Consider the following 15,222-nt stretch of genomic DNA (forward strand, 5'->3'; position numbering starts at 1 on the left):
GAGAGAAATTTAAAAAAGGATATATTGGCATAATGGTTATTAATAAATTTTATTCTCATTTTTTTATTAAAAGTAAATGTATTAAAATAAAAATTTTTAATTGTACACCCACGCAGAGCGCTTCCTGTTTACATCCATATTAGGAACTATTTAGATATTAGGAACTAGATTTAACAATAAAAAAAGAATAGTCTTGAAAGGGTGGATGCGTAAGTCGCCTACGTACGCGAAATCGTAAAGTCTAAAATGTGTCCTCGGCGATGAAGAGTTTTTTGAGGTGTAAAATACGATCATCGTCCGCGCCCTTGCGGTCATGCGTTCTCCAGGCGCTTGCATTTACTCCATGGATTCACCACAACGGAGGGGATTGGCGGGGATTGTATTTGAAGAGCGACCGCGCGATTTCATCCCTCAAACGAGAGAGAGAAGCCCACGGCTTCAACCGCGCGCGGTTGTCCTTCGGCATACGAATCGCGTATCCCGTATCAACAGTTGATCACGAACGTAACTTTTTCTTGAAGAGGTGTTGCTTCAGGAGTGTAAAGAAACGAAAGTCTTGTGAACAGTTCCAAAAGAAGATCGCGATATGAAGGTTGGTCGTGTTCGATTTTTTTCATAATAGAAACACAGACTTTTGCATAACGTGTAAAAGAAGTAAATTAGAGACCTTTACTTTCTTCGTCAAGATAAGAATAAAGGATTGTGATGGATTACTCTTATGCGTTATACAAAAAATTGTACCCTTACCTTTTACAAAAATATAATACTAGCAGTATTACATTTCTGTAAGAATAAAGTAGATTCCAAAAAACAATTTTTATATCAAAACATATATATATATATATATATATATATATAAAATATGTCTATATTTGTTTATACTTGTTTATTTTTTTGTAAAATTTTTGTTTGTTATAAAAAAAAATAGTCATACTGATAAAACAAAAACTAATTAAAAAGATAATTTAATGAGAAAAAATTGCCCGTGTATAATCACAAATATATTCCATAAATCATAAATATACAAATATGATTAACATTTCTTCATATTTAACTTTTTGTACAAGAAACAATTTGAAGTGAAAATTATCTTTTTATTAATTTTTGTCTTTTCAGTATGACTATTATTTTTTTAATATTAAACAGAATTTTACAAAAAAAGAAAATTAATATAAACATATAAACATATTTTATATATACTTATATATTTTTACATAAAACAATTTTTACAAAGATAGAAAATGATTTTAAACGTGTATGCAGGAGAAATTGATTTTATCTATATACATTGGTACTTCAAAAATTTTAATATTATATTTTTAATATATTACATGTTTTTCTTCTCAAAGTATTTTATTTTATTAACTACAAAGTAGTTAAATACACCCTATTTAGTGCATATTTATAAAAACCTTGCATTATTTTTAGAACGTTTTTAGAACATTTGTAGAATGTAAAATTTTTTTTTATTAAAATAAGTAATTAAAAAAGAATTCTTATTTATATAAGATCTTATGATAAAAAAATTTCTTAAATATGAAAACGTTTTATGCGTTTAACGTTTCATGGATGATATGTATGATTTATTGTTAGATCGTAAATTTACAAAGCACGCGCGCGCACGGGTGTGTGTGTGTGAAATTAAATATACAAAGTTAAATAAATCATTACAGTCTGCCCCGAAGATATAGTATCATTATCTTTAACATTATGATCTACAACAGCACACTGCCGCTGTGGTATAAAAATATTACATTTTATTAAAAACAAACCGCACAAAGTAGGTATTTTTATGAGTTTTTATGACACGTGTCTATAATAAAGAATACAACTTGGTTTGTATTATAGCTGTAATTGCTTGTTTTAGATAGTGTAACAAAGTAAAACATACACGGACCGCAATATGTTAATAATAAATATAACTACTAATAATTCCAGACAACACCATGTCTAAAATCAAGACATTAAACGTCTTGAAAACGAGTTGAAAATATCTTTAAACCATATCATACTAAAAGATATCTTTAAAATGTCTTTAAATCAATAAAATATAAATTTTTATGCAAATTATAATAAATAATTTTGGTAATATGTTACAACATTATTATATAAAAGTTCAAGTGTAAATTAAAATTTAAATATATTGTATATAAATAGTATTTTTTTTATAATCCAAAGTTTTATTTTAATAAAAATTTAAATTGTGGTCCGCCTATTAACATATTCAACATTAAAATTTTAAAAATAATGGCATATAGCTTTCTCTAATAAACTTATAAAAACTTGTAAAAAATTACTCTTGATTTAAAAAAATGCGCAAATATTTTAATATTTTAAATGCAGATTAGGAACATATTGTACGATAATAAAAAATGTTTAACGTACGGATGTTGATGCTCCCAGTATGAAATAACAAATGTTACCGATTGTTTTTACAAAAACGGCCGCATATTAAATACCACGTATGATGACGTAAGTCTTATTTTTTTACTCTCATATTACGCAAGAGCTAATTGTAATTTCCCGCGAGCCGTATTATATTAAAAGAAATGTTAATGTATGCAAGATCATTATTGATTATCTCAGTTAATTAAATCAAATCGAATTCACTTCCACGATAACGTTCCAAATAACGTAACAACTTCACTAATTGTTAATTAGCTATAATGTATTATTGATCTCGGATGTTTAAGCAGCTTAAGTATCGGATTTATGAATTCTATACGATGCTTACATAACATTTGTTGTAAATTGTTCGTACAGGACATACATATTGTTTACTTGCCTGTCATTACTTTTATTACATCATTCACAGCGTTACGAAAAACGTCCGAATAGCTTTTGTTAATACCTTTTATTTCGTTACGCAGATTACCAAATATCTATACTGTACTCTGGCTTGCATATGCCTGCTGAAGGTGGCAAATAGTGAGATTCCGAGAATCAAGGTAAAGATACACATTTTAACAAATAATAAACTTTGAGCATTTTATAAATTTTCATTAAATTATTTATGAAATTTGTAAGTTGTCGTAATACTTATTTCTTAAAAAATGCCTATTCTTTTAATTAAATAATGAATGACAAATACAGAAAATTTCTGTATGTATGATTGTGTTTTTATATAAAAAAAATTAATTACTAGAATTATTCTTTATCCTAAATTAAGATGAATATCAACTGCGTAATTATAAAAATAAAAATAAAAATTTATAGAATTTTGCGTATTTATAAAAATAAAAATAATAATTATTAATGGAAATGGACGGGCAGAATTCACTTTTACAGTTCGAACGGCAGCTTCTAAATGCCCTAAACGCTGAGAAAACAACCAAGTCAAAGAGACCATTTTGCAATGCTTTCACAGGTAAGAAATAATTTTTATTTTTTTACTAGTGATTAATACTCTTCAGTATTCAGTACCATAATTTTCAATATTATTTGGAAACTAAAAATGTTTATTTTGCAAAAATATTCGTCTAGAGTAAATTATAAGACAGCAGAGTTTTATCAAACTTTTAAATTAAAAGTTTTTTTTTAATTAAAAGGCTTGCTATACAAATCAAGTAAATTCAAAAAGTTAAATTTTTTAAAAACAAAAAGCTTTTTATTATTAAATTATTTATTGCATAAATAAATTATTTTTATTCAAACAAAATTTTTCACAGCGTGACACTACAAATATAATTTGGCATCATAATTCAGATTTTTTAAATAAATTTGTTTTAGTTTTATTAAGAAATCCTTTAATTTTAATTAATTTTAATTAATAAGATATTTTCTCGATATCTCACAGGATGCGGCAGATTTATATCGGAAGAAAAAAGAGAGAAGAAAAAAGGATTTGCCACACTGCAAGATTTACCAAACCTTGAAGTGATAAGCAACAACGTTCAGCTTCCGGTTTCTCTGTATAAGGCATTGTTGAATGCCGCCAAACAGAACGTTTGGAAAACGATGGATCGCGAAGAATATGATTATCAATTACAACAAATACCACAGATTTATCTCTCGGGTCAAATTCCTCTACGTGATACGATGGAAAGCTAATTTTGACGGATACAACTTGATGCATGGGTGCCATCAGAATTTGTAACAGACAGATTTATACTTTATCTTTTTGTTTTAAAACCACAATTTGTAACAGATAAAGTTATACTTTGTCTTCTTGTTTTTAAACATGCATTATCAAATATCTATAATACTGATTATATAAATATTCTGCAAGAATTATGTTAATGAAATTAAAACGTTTTAACTAAAACTTATTTCTTCTTCTGCAACAGAACACAATCTTTTTTTTGCGCCCACTTCAGTGCTCACTTATTTTTTCGTTTTGTTATATAAAATCATCGATTAAAGAAATCTAAATTTAAATAAGAAAATTATATAATTAATATATGACATTTTATTTTACTTACAACTTCCGAAAACTTTACTGCTACAAATGTATTGTTCATAAAAGAAGCATATAAAAATGTAATCAGTATAATATTGGTGTTAGTTAGAATTAGATTAGAAATATTTATTTGCAGGAGCACTTTGATAGTTATGTATTTATTTGTACGCACCTTGTCCTCCCGACAAATGACTCAATTTGTTAATTAAAAATAATTTTAAGATCTATATCTATATCTTTTTTAAACAACTGTTAAATTAAATCTCGATTGTATTCAATAAATCCTATAAAATCTGTTATCTAGTTAATTAATATATAAAATAATAATTTTATTTACTTTGCTTTTGCTTGTTTTTTTATAATAAATTGTTACACATTTTGTTCAATAATAGCAGCAAACGTATAAACATTACAAGAGTATAAATACCGCTTTCTGTTATAACTATATCTTAAATAATCTATAGATAAACGATAAGTTTTATTAACACATTTCCATTCCACATATACCTCGCATTTCCTGAATATCGTTGAGACGACATTGATAATGATTTTGATAGAATTACACGCCTGGGAATACTTAGTCCGACACATACCGGATTATCCGTCACTCTCAAGGGTCTACCCCAGAAATCTTCTGTACAAAGCATCGCTGGATCCCAAATTCGAGATAGTCGATCTTCATGCATGCCTCTCAAAGACTGATCTAATACCTGTTGAATCGTGTTATACCAATAATAATTATTTACATAATTACATAAATAAATATTGAATATTACATTTCAATAGAGAAAGATTATCAATATTAGCATATCATTTTGTTTTTGGATAGTATTTTTTAAACAAAAAATCAAATATTTAGAAAACATAAATACAAACTAGAAAGTGTCTTCTATCAAATACAGTAATTTATATAATACTCTTTTATATTTTGTAATAATTAATGTTTTTATAACATGATTGAAAATAAACGTTGAAAAATTGAGCTCCAAAATTAATATAGTGGATCACTTTTTTTTTCTTTTCTCTTCCTTCAACATTATTTATACAAATTACGTAGTTAATTATATATATATAGAGTTTATGCCAGTATTGGTAACTTTCCTCTAATGACACAATTTAAAAGACATTATATAGACATTAAATAAATTAAGTTAAATTTATCAAGAAATTATTGAGGTTTTATTATTTTTGTTTATTTGCATAAGATATGTAAGTATAAATATATTGATGACAGTTATATATTTTATTATTATAAATTAAATAATTAAATAATATATATAAATAATAGTATATAATTAATTTACTAAATTTAATGTTTATTTATTAACAAAATGTACCATATCTTTTTATTTTATTAATTTTAAATCATATAAAAATATAAAAATCCGTCAAAAATTTAAGTCACAGATAATATGTAAAACTTAAGACAAAAAAATATATCTATTCAAAAAATTTTAAGTAAGCATTTACTCGATTATCGTTTTATTTTAACCAATAATATATATATTATACATATATAAACTATATTATTTGAAAATAATAAAGTAGAAACTTTGGAAACTATATATATTTATATGCATAAGATATTAGCCTCTTCACACTATATTGATTTTATTCTCTTCTTTATAACAAAAATGCAAGCAATAAGGAATTGTACTTTTATCGCGACTTTCTAACTCTGTTTAAAATCATTCGATTGCGTTAAAAAGATTCTTTTGTTCTAAAAATGTCTCGAGAAATTTCCATAAGTATTCGCAACAAAGATATTCAATACGACATCCCGATGCGATGCTCTCCCCTTTTCCACGTCAAAGAGCCGCTCGCTTGTAGGCGCAATTGCATTACTCGTGATCCGAAAATCTCCTGTGAAATTTTATTTTATTTGGAAACTACTGATTTATTTGCGGGATTGGCTAGCTTCAATCATCGTGTCTCTGTGCATACCTCGAGACGGATTCTGTGAGGAAACGGCCATGCGAGAACGGAATCGTAACGGCCACGAGTCAGTCCAACACCTACGAAGATCGTGCCATCGGGGAAATATTTTGGAGTAATTTTCAGATACATGGCATAACCGCTGCGACCCGCGTAGAAGGTAGGGCTGCGCATTGAACGACCAGTCTGCCAGCTCATCAGCATCACGTTGAAGTTACTCACCTGCCAGTAATAGATGAATACATTCGTCGAACCTGAAATACAAATAATTTATCAATCTAAAATTTCAACCCTCATAATCTCTGCTCTCTTCTGTTTATGTATTACCTTTTATCTCACGTAAAAAAAATCCGTAAAGATTTGTTTTACGTAAAGATTATCAGATAGTGCATTTTGTTATATTTTAAATAAACTTTTTCCTCTCGATATTACATGAAATAAAAACTCTAAATTATGAAACTAATCAAAGAATCGGAAAATATTAAGTTGGATCAAATAAATTTTAAACGATAAAACTTCATATTTCAGTTAATTTGGGATAAATCTTCCATTATCATGTGATTTGAAGATTAATAGTAAAATAAATTATACGATATATTACATATATCTTACATATTATGATACAATGTCTAATAAATAATTATATTTCGACTATTTATAATATTAAAAATTCACACAAATAAACTTACTATCATTTTTACTAACAATCGGTGTCTAACTCTTAAATAATAGGATTATTAAATTGATGATAATTTCAAAATATTTTATGTAAATATAATTATATAAAAATCAATTATAGAGCTATATCATAATATTTGACAATTTATTGAATATCTTAATATCAGTTTAACAATGGAATGTAACAATTATTTAACAGAAATCGCATTATACATTTTACTGGTCTTCGCGTATTGCTGGTCTCCGCATTTTACGTAAAGCTTTTACTATTCAAACGAGACAGAGTTAATCATTGCATATACTGCAATTCGAAATAATAAATCTCGGTACTTTGTTGTATCATTCATTTCGTTTGAATCATGTTTATCCCGACTAAGCTTTAGCTTTGTCGTCGTGGACAAGACGACCTCTTACCTTCTCTTCCCCTCAACGCAGAATCCATTTACATAAAACCATGGATCTTTTACATACAAATGCTTAGCTTAGGCTCTGAAGTATAACAATGGATATTATGCAAGAAGTGCAAGACTTCTACACACCATATCCGCGTTTATATTTCGAGTTTCATTATTTTAGAATAGAATTGCATATACACGCAATAACACACACGCGAAGCTAAAATGTCATGTTTTGCGTAACTTTAGCTTCTAGAAAATGGATTATATGTATGATATGTATGTACATTATTATTCAGATTGTAAGAAATTCTAAATAAAGTTATTTAAATTTTCATACCGAGCTTTTGTAGTGCTATCAGATTGCGCAAAAATTATTTGTTTATTCTGAATTCAAATTGAGAATTTTGATAATCTCTTTAATAGCATTTATCAAAAAATTTGTAACAAATAATATTTATTTAATTATAATTTCAAAGAAAGAAATTCATTTACAAAATATATTGTTTGACATGTTGTAAGCATTGTTTCTTATACAGAATCTATATGTTAAATAATCAATATAAAAATATTAAAATAGAAGTTTTCTTTCTACTCTGATTGTATATAGATGTAACTAAATGTATGTATTAATTATTTGTATTAATAATTAATTAAAACTTAATAATACTTGTAATGTTACAAGTTGGTTCTTTCACAAGTTCACTAATCTCATTCATACATGCAAGATAGGCCATTGTAGAGTAGCAGAAGCACTTGGAAAGTTTTGAGAACTTCTGGTCTTCTCATTGCTGAAGAACTACTCTGTGTTTAGTTGAGAACGTAAAGTTAACTTTAGTCTACTGCTATCATAAACTGCGTATTAATAAAAATACATTTTCCTACAAGTTATAAAAATTATTTTTAAAAACTATGTAACACAAAAAACATTTATAATAAGGTTAATAAACAGATTACTCCGTAATAATATATTACACTAACCATTCAAATTTTGCATGGTGTTATTGAATTTATAGATCTCGTTTTGTCTCGGGGATAAATAACTGTCAAACGCGTCGTGAAGATTAGCATTTCGTACACTTTTCAAATAATTCGGTTGTTGCTCCAGAATGTTGTAAAGTAACCATTTAACATCAGCAAATTCTCTGCTCAACTTTTCTTCGAGATTTGCGAATTTTTCATCCATTGTTTCTGAAAGCATAAGGTAGAACACAAAATCATAATAAAATTAAAATAACATCAAGTAGAAAATATTTTAAGAAAAATTGATTTTACTTGATACATTTTAAATTATTAACAATAATTTAAAAATAACTTCTTAAATTTATAAAATATATTTACACATATATTAATATTATATTAATATTTTATATACTTTATCTGTAACTCTTTAATATTTAATACGATTTTAGCAATTTTGATCTTCACTCACTTGCCTTACAGGCTCCGGTGAGTACTGTTGTAACAGTGGCACGTGCGTTCGCGATTACATCTTCTGTTGCGATCTTGCAAATAGTATGTTGTGTTTCTGTGACATCGTCGCTACTGACATTGGCCTCAATTGTCGCTAAAAATTACAATGTGTCTCAAAGAATCTGTTTTAATTAATAAACAAATTCTAAAAAAAGCGTATGATATCGTCAAAGATAGCCCGGGAAAAAATGTTTCATATAAAAACATATATAAATATAAAATATGTCCATATATGTTTATATTAGTTTTCTTTCTTTTGTAAAAATTTTTATTTAATATAAAAAAATAATGGCCATACTAAAAAGACAGAAACTAATTAAAACAATAATTTTTGCATTGCTTCTTTTAAAAAATTAAGTATGAAAAATTGTCCATATATAATTATATGTATATATTCCAGATAATATTCCAAATATATATGATTATATACATGAACAATTTTTCATATTTAATAGCTTTTTAAAAAAAAAACAATGCAAAAATTATTTTTTAAATTAATTTTTGTCTTTTCAGTATAACTATTATTTTTTCAAACAGAAATTTTACAAAAAAAATTAGTATAAATGTATATGAACATAATTTATATATATTTATATGTTTTTATATAAAATATTTTTTCCCGGAAAATTATTTATAAAAAGAGCTTATATACATATGACTTTACAATAAAATTTCATTCTCTAAACTATTTTCTATATTTTGTGAAATCAGACATTGATTATAAAATATTATGTTATAATGTAATAAACATTTATTACATTATAACATAATATGTTATTAAAGTTTCTATTTATTTATTTCCAAATCTCTAGAATAAACAAAATTATTATTTAATAATAATGCATTATATATACAAAGTGTCTGATAATTATTGATGAAATGCTGATGGAATGCTCTACCTGATGGCCATAAGCGTTATTTCAATAATTATCAAACATCTTGTATATTATGTACAAATCTTATGTTCTCTCTATGCGATGAATATAAAGAGAAAAAATGACTTAATTAAAAGATTTAATATTATTAATGACATTATTTAGTTTGATTTTGTAATTTTTAAAATTTATCAAAATTCTAATTCTCTCTGTAAATTGAGTTTTCTGGTCATAATATATACTGACATGTATTGTTTTTAATTACATTATATTTTTTCAGGCATATCTATTGAAAATTGTTACGTAATAAAAAAAATTATTTTGCACTTACGGATTTTCCATAAAGATTCACTCACGCCATCACATGCCAAATAAAACGAAACGAGACAAAACAATGATATGGAGTAATGTATGATTCTCGACATCTCGTCGCATATGAACGGTACGTTGTGAATTCATCACAGTGTAGCCGAAATTATAAACAGCGGTGGCTTCCACCCGCCCTTAAAAATAGATTTTATCGTCTTCTTACCGATGAGAAGACTTCAAAGAAAAATTACACATATAATATAATAAGATACTTTTAAAAAAATTTGATTATTTGTTATTAAATTTAATGTATATATAAAATTTTCAATATTTAAATATTTTTCTTTTTTATAGTTATTCAAATTGTTTTAATTTAATAAATAACTATTCGAATTAAACTATTTATATATTATACACAAATTTTATTTTAATAAATTTGTTAATTTAGTTGTTGAATAAACTAATTAAAATTTAATTAAAATTGTTCTAAGTTATCATTATCATTAAATTCAAATACGAAAATCAACTATCAAAACGAATAAAAAGATATGTTTAATACAACATGACACTAAATAATAATAAATTTTGTAAAATATATTTCAAAATTTCGTAAAAATAATAGAAATAACCCGGGAAAAATGTTTCCTATAAAAATATATATAAATATATATATAATATGTTTATATATGTTTATACTAGTTTTCTTTCTTTTGTAAAGATTTTTATTTAATATAAAAAAATAATAGTTATACTGAAAAGATAGAAACTATAATTTAAAAAATAATTTTTGCATTGTTTCTTTTAAAAAAGAAACATATATAATTATATATTGTCGATTTTCATACTTAACTTTTTTAAAAGAAACAATGCAAAAATTATTTTTTAAATTATAGTTTCTATCTTTTCAGTATAACTATTATTTTTTTATATTAAATAAAAATCTTTACAAAAGAAAGAAAACTAGTATAAACATATATGGACATATTTTATAGATATTTATATATGTTTTTATATGAAACATTTAATTTCCCTCTTTTTTTCAAATATTGCTGTATTAAACATTTAATACAGCAATATTTGAAAAAAAAAGAGAATATTAGTTTATAGTTGTTTTTTTGTTTTTACCTAAAATAAAAGGTATCCTATCCTATCTAAAAAAAAGGCATGTAAAGTCGATTGCTCGCATTACTCGAAGTTTACTGTTGTCGCTTTTCCGCGATGCCGATTGGTTCTCTCGCTGCGCTTACTTCGTGTTGCAAGAGTAGCTGTCATTGCAATTGAATTTTGACAGCTGCCAAATTTGTATAAATATTATCTATACATTTATTGTTGTAATTTATTTTTAAAAAGTAAAAAATAAAAAGTTAAGTAGCTGGGTAGCTAGGTAGCTAGATAGCAGTAAGTATGCAAGTAATCATGTATGTTGGTATGTATGTATGTAGGTAGGTATGTAGGTATGTATGTATGTATGTATAATTAAACTTTACATTTTTTATTCAAAATTGCCGAAGACGTTTGATTAATGTAAACGAAGGATAGAGAAAATCAAATTACAATTATTAATATTTTTTAAGTGAAAAGTCAAATAGCGCGCGCACAGCGCGCGCCTGTAATGTTCTAGTATTATGAAAAAGAGATAAAAAGTTATTAAAAATGCAATTCATGAAGAACAAATTTTATTTTATAAAATGGACTTAATTCATATCAAAACGCACTGAAGATTGAAATTGCGAATTGGAAATTTGAACTCATTCAATCAAATAATTTTTATTTAAATCTGTTTCTTTCTGATTGATTAAATTTGAAAATTTCCGTTTTATAATCTTTATTCTTCAATTCACATAAACACGATATTTATGATAAATATTTATAATTATTTATTATTATTTATTGTTTTTAATATTGTATTCATATTTAATACATATTTTATATACATGAAGCAAAAAATTATAAATCTTTATTCAACATGTTATTAAAATATATAGACTAAATATTTTATACAATATATATGGTAAGTAAAAAATAAATATTTATATAGTAATATTTTTTTATACATATTTTATAAATATTTTTATAAAATTTAAGATAAATCTTTATATGGTCAATCTAAGATCATAAAAATATTTGTAAAATATTTAAATAATTGTTATAAATATATTGTAAATTATAGTTTTATAGATATTGAATATTGTTAGAATGATTATGGCTTAAAAAACGTGTACAATGGCGGTACTTTTAATATTTGAGCGGGAGATACTAGAGGCGTCAGCTGGCTTAAGATCACTTGTAATATTCGACATTTTCTATCTGACTAAACTCGCATTGATTTTTATCGAAAAAATGGGTGAAAATGTGCAAGGAACGTTCGTGTCCGAGAAAGTTTCCAAAATAAGGTGGCAATTCGGAAATTTTACAGAAGCAAAGAATTTTTTAACCGGCAGTTGGGATAACTCGGTATGATTTCTGGCATACTTAACCTATAAATTTATTTCTTGAGCTAAATGTGCATTGTAATATTTTTGTATAAAACTTTGTACGTGTTTATACATATCAGTAAGAGAAATTAAAAATTTATAGCGATGATGAGTTTAAATAGTTTGGAATTTGATTTTGTCAAATTTTTCTCTTACGCAGATAAATAAAATAACATATTGGACATTCAGAACAAACTATGACGAAGAAACATATCCTGTAGTCCTGTCATCATATTCATTCCTTGGGGATGTAACTGAACTAAAGGTAGTACATCCTTCTTGAAAAAGTTATTAAATTTTATTACATGCATCTAGAATTAATACAACAGAATTTTCAGTTTATTAGCAAAGATTTCTTTGTTGCTGCTTCATCTTTAGGATCAATAAGATTATTGCAAATTGATGAAGATTCCTGTACTGAATTTAAAGAACATATGTCATGGGAGTTTATACATAGTTTTAAGTGAGTAAACTTGTTTAATTTGATTACATTAAATGCCTTGAATTGAAATATTAATCTTTTGGAACTGACAGTGAATTTGTTTGACCTACAGTCAATGATAAATCTTGAATCATTGATATTAAAATTGTGTATTTGGTTTTTTAATACAAATTATATCATATTGATTCTTTGAAATTAATTAGTGTTTTTTAATCACATAAATTTAATCTCACGGTATCATTTAGTATATGAGTACTATATTAAGGATTTTGTTGTTAGTTTTAAAAGATTAAATAAATATTATGTGTTTTTAATAATATAATATAATTTTCACAGAACAATGGATTATGCCTCATGTACCGCATTGTCCACGTTTGAACAAGACATAGCTTCAGTAGGAGAAGATGGAAAGCTTAATCTTCTTACAGCTGCAGAAAAGAAACCAGTTAGAGTTATTGGTAAAAGTTTCATATGGATTAATATATGCATATGTAACGTATAATTTGATTTTTTTAAAATTAAACATTTATTATATTCTATTTTCAGAAAATGCTGATAGTTGCTCCATATATTGTGTTGATTTCTTGAAACATAATGAAGTACTTACGGGAAATTCAAGAGGGCATATGAAAGTTTGGGATCTGAGAAATAATTGTGATGTACCCGCATCCACTTTTATGCTTTCAGATCAAGTTAAAGTAAATTTTATTTTTTCTATAATTTAAATATATATATGTATATATATATAAAAACATCTATTTCCATCAAAGTAGATAAATTTTAATCTCGATTTAATCTTTGTTTATCCTTTTCTATTTATGAGAACTAGAAAGACAATAAGTTAAGATCAAAATTAATTATTGGTGGAAAGGGACTTAATCTTTTCATGATATCAAAATTTGTTTTGACTAAATATAAGGCTCCGTTTGTTTATTTGTGATATTTACATATTTTTTATTTTTACTTCTTGTTTAATCTTTTAATGATGAAGTTTTATAAAATCTTACAAGTCTTCTAAAGTTACAAAAATACTTTTACAGACAGCAGCTACGAGTATTACGCATCATCCTACGCAAAAGCATATTGTGGTCGCTGGTGGAGACGATGGTAGTTTAACCGTATGGGATTTAAGACAGAATACTTATCCAATGTCACAACTTAACGCGCATACTAAAGCTGTCAGCGAGATATTGTTCCACCAAGACAGACCTGATAATCTTTTTACTTGTTCCGTCAGCGGAGAGTTGTGGCATTGGAACAATGCGCAAAGTTCGAAGCTGAAACTTGGTAAGAAACTTGAAAGTATTTATTAATGAGAAGCTTAACCGTAATTGAGACACAAATGCATTATATAAGATAATTCTAACATTCTGTTTTTTATGATATTAGATTCTGCGGACATGCATTGGTTGAATACAATTAGCGCAAATGGAAAAGTTAATGTGAATTCACTGTGCGCTGCTATGCACAAGCCGATAAACAGTATTGATATCAACAGATCAACATTGCTTTTTGGATGTGACAATGAGGCTATGTATATTGTAAGAAATGTACTTATTTAACAGTAATGTATGTGTGTATATATATAGTATTTTTTATTTTTCTTACACTTAGAAGAAATAAAATTAAAACCGTCATCTTTTTAATACTTATTGGCATCATTTATTATGTTTTCAAAAGTACTTATATCGCGCTCTCGTTTTTTAGAAAAGTTTTTTTGCTGATTTGATTAGTTAATTTTCTGTTAAATTGAAAAATATTTTTCCTCTTTTGAGAAATAAAAATTTTTGAGTTGTGTTATTTTCGAAGCAAGAGTGCGATATGATTATCATCTATAAGTAACATTGAGTAAATTAATACTAAAAAAAACAATTAAACTTGAAATTAACTAACTTATAAAATTAATTTAATTATTTTAAAACTTATATGAATAAAAAATTAAAAATATCAATATTACATTAAACATGATCTTAAAATGTATTATTTATATTAAAATATAATTTTATTCTAAATAACGAAACGATTATATAAATTATCAAATTTAATATTTTATTTTTAAAGCAAGTTCATACGAAGTAATAGTTTTTTATGGGGGAACGTATTCTTTTACTATTTTTCTTTATATGTACATAAGTAAATTTTTAACTTGGAATAAGAATTAATAGGTTAAAGTTTGATAAATCGCCACTAATTTGTAATACTAATTACTTCAGTTATCAACCAAAAATCTATTAAAAAATAA

At 25.6% G+C, this 15,222-nt stretch overlaps 3 protein-coding genes across 6 annotated transcripts; 2 read left to right on the forward strand and 1 right to left on the reverse strand.

Moving 5' to 3' along the window:
• Positions 1-392: 392 nt before the first annotated feature.
• LOC105829336 lies at positions 393-4,626 on the forward strand. 2 transcript variants are annotated; one of them, XM_012668093.3, is made up of 4 exons: positions 393-592; positions 2,871-2,948; positions 3,289-3,367; positions 3,797-4,626. In XM_012668093.3, exons 1-4 carry the CDS (start codon positions 587-589, stop codon positions 4,048-4,050), a joined length of 417 nt encoding a protein of 138 aa, XP_012523547.1. In that variant the 5' UTR covers positions 393-586; the 3' UTR covers positions 4,051-4,626. The 2 variants fall into 2 exon arrangements, with proteins under 2 accessions (XP_012523547.1, XP_012523546.1); XM_012668092.3 differs by having other exon boundaries at positions 395-592; positions 3,274-3,367.
• LOC105829337 (TNF receptor-associated factor 6) lies at positions 4,335-10,211 on the reverse strand. 2 transcript variants are annotated; one of them, XM_012668095.3, is made up of 5 exons: positions 10,087-10,211; positions 8,840-8,974; positions 8,389-8,598; positions 6,344-6,588; positions 4,335-5,109 (listed from the first exon to the last, which is right to left on the reverse strand). In XM_012668095.3, exons 1-5 carry the CDS (start codon positions 10,178-10,180, stop codon positions 4,858-4,860), a joined length of 936 nt encoding a protein of 311 aa, XP_012523549.1. In that variant the 5' UTR covers positions 10,181-10,211; the 3' UTR covers positions 4,335-4,857. The 2 variants fall into 2 exon arrangements, with proteins under 2 accessions (XP_012523549.1, XP_012523550.1); XM_012668096.3 differs by lacking the exon at positions 4,335-5,109 and adding an exon at positions 5,677-6,262.
• A 2,085-nt stretch (positions 10,212-12,296) lies between these two features.
• LOC105829339 (nucleoporin Nup43) lies at positions 12,297-15,192 on the forward strand. 2 transcript variants are annotated; one of them, XM_012668100.3, is made up of 7 exons: positions 12,297-12,518; positions 12,699-12,803; positions 12,868-13,001; positions 13,317-13,438; positions 13,527-13,678; positions 14,021-14,267; positions 14,370-15,192. In XM_012668100.3, the coding sequence occupies exons 1-7, from the start codon at positions 12,405-12,407 to the stop codon at positions 14,540-14,542; spliced, it is 1,047 nt and encodes a 348-aa protein (XP_012523554.1). In that variant the 5' UTR covers positions 12,297-12,404; the 3' UTR covers positions 14,543-15,192. The 2 variants fall into 2 exon arrangements, with proteins under 2 accessions (XP_012523554.1, XP_012523555.1); XM_012668101.3 differs by having other exon boundaries at positions 12,298-12,518; positions 12,877-13,001.
• The last annotated feature ends 30 nt before the right edge of the window (positions 15,193-15,222 follow it).

The sequence above is a fragment of the Monomorium pharaonis genome, chromosome 4 (genome assembly GCF_013373865.1).
Source record: "Monomorium pharaonis isolate MP-MQ-018 chromosome 4, ASM1337386v2, whole genome shotgun sequence".
Taxonomy (NCBI): domain Eukaryota; kingdom Metazoa; phylum Arthropoda; class Insecta; order Hymenoptera; family Formicidae; genus Monomorium; species Monomorium pharaonis.

Coding starts and splice junctions, on each gene's coding strand:
- LOC105829336 (XM_012668092.3), top strand. Junction 2,949..3,273: donor GTGAGATTCCGAGAATCAAG/GTAAAGATACAC, acceptor ATGGACGGGCAG/AATTCACTTTTACAGTTCGA. Junction 3,368..3,796: donor ATTTTGCAATGCTTTCACAG/GTAAGAAATAAT, acceptor GATATCTCACAG/GATGCGGCAGATTTATATCG.
- LOC105829337 (XM_012668095.3), bottom strand. CDS start 10,180: ATGTCGAGAATCATACATTACTCCATATCATTGTTTTGTCTCGTTTCG. Junction 8,599..8,839: donor CACCGGAGCCTGTAAGGCAA/GTGAGTGAAGAT, acceptor TTATGCTTTCAG/AAACAATGGATGAAAAATTC. Junction 5,110..6,343: donor CTCACAGAATCCGTCTCGAG/GTATGCACAGAG, acceptor ACGATTCAACAG/GTATTAGATCAGTCTTTGAG.
- LOC105829339 (XM_012668100.3), top strand. CDS start 12,405: ATGGGTGAAAATGTGCAAGGAACGTTCGTGTCCGAGAAAGTTTCCAAA. Junction 13,679..14,020: donor TGCTTTCAGATCAAGTTAAA/GTAAATTTTATT, acceptor ATACTTTTACAG/ACAGCAGCTACGAGTATTAC. Junction 14,268..14,369: donor AAGTTCGAAGCTGAAACTTG/GTAAGAAACTTG, acceptor TTATGATATTAG/ATTCTGCGGACATGCATTGG.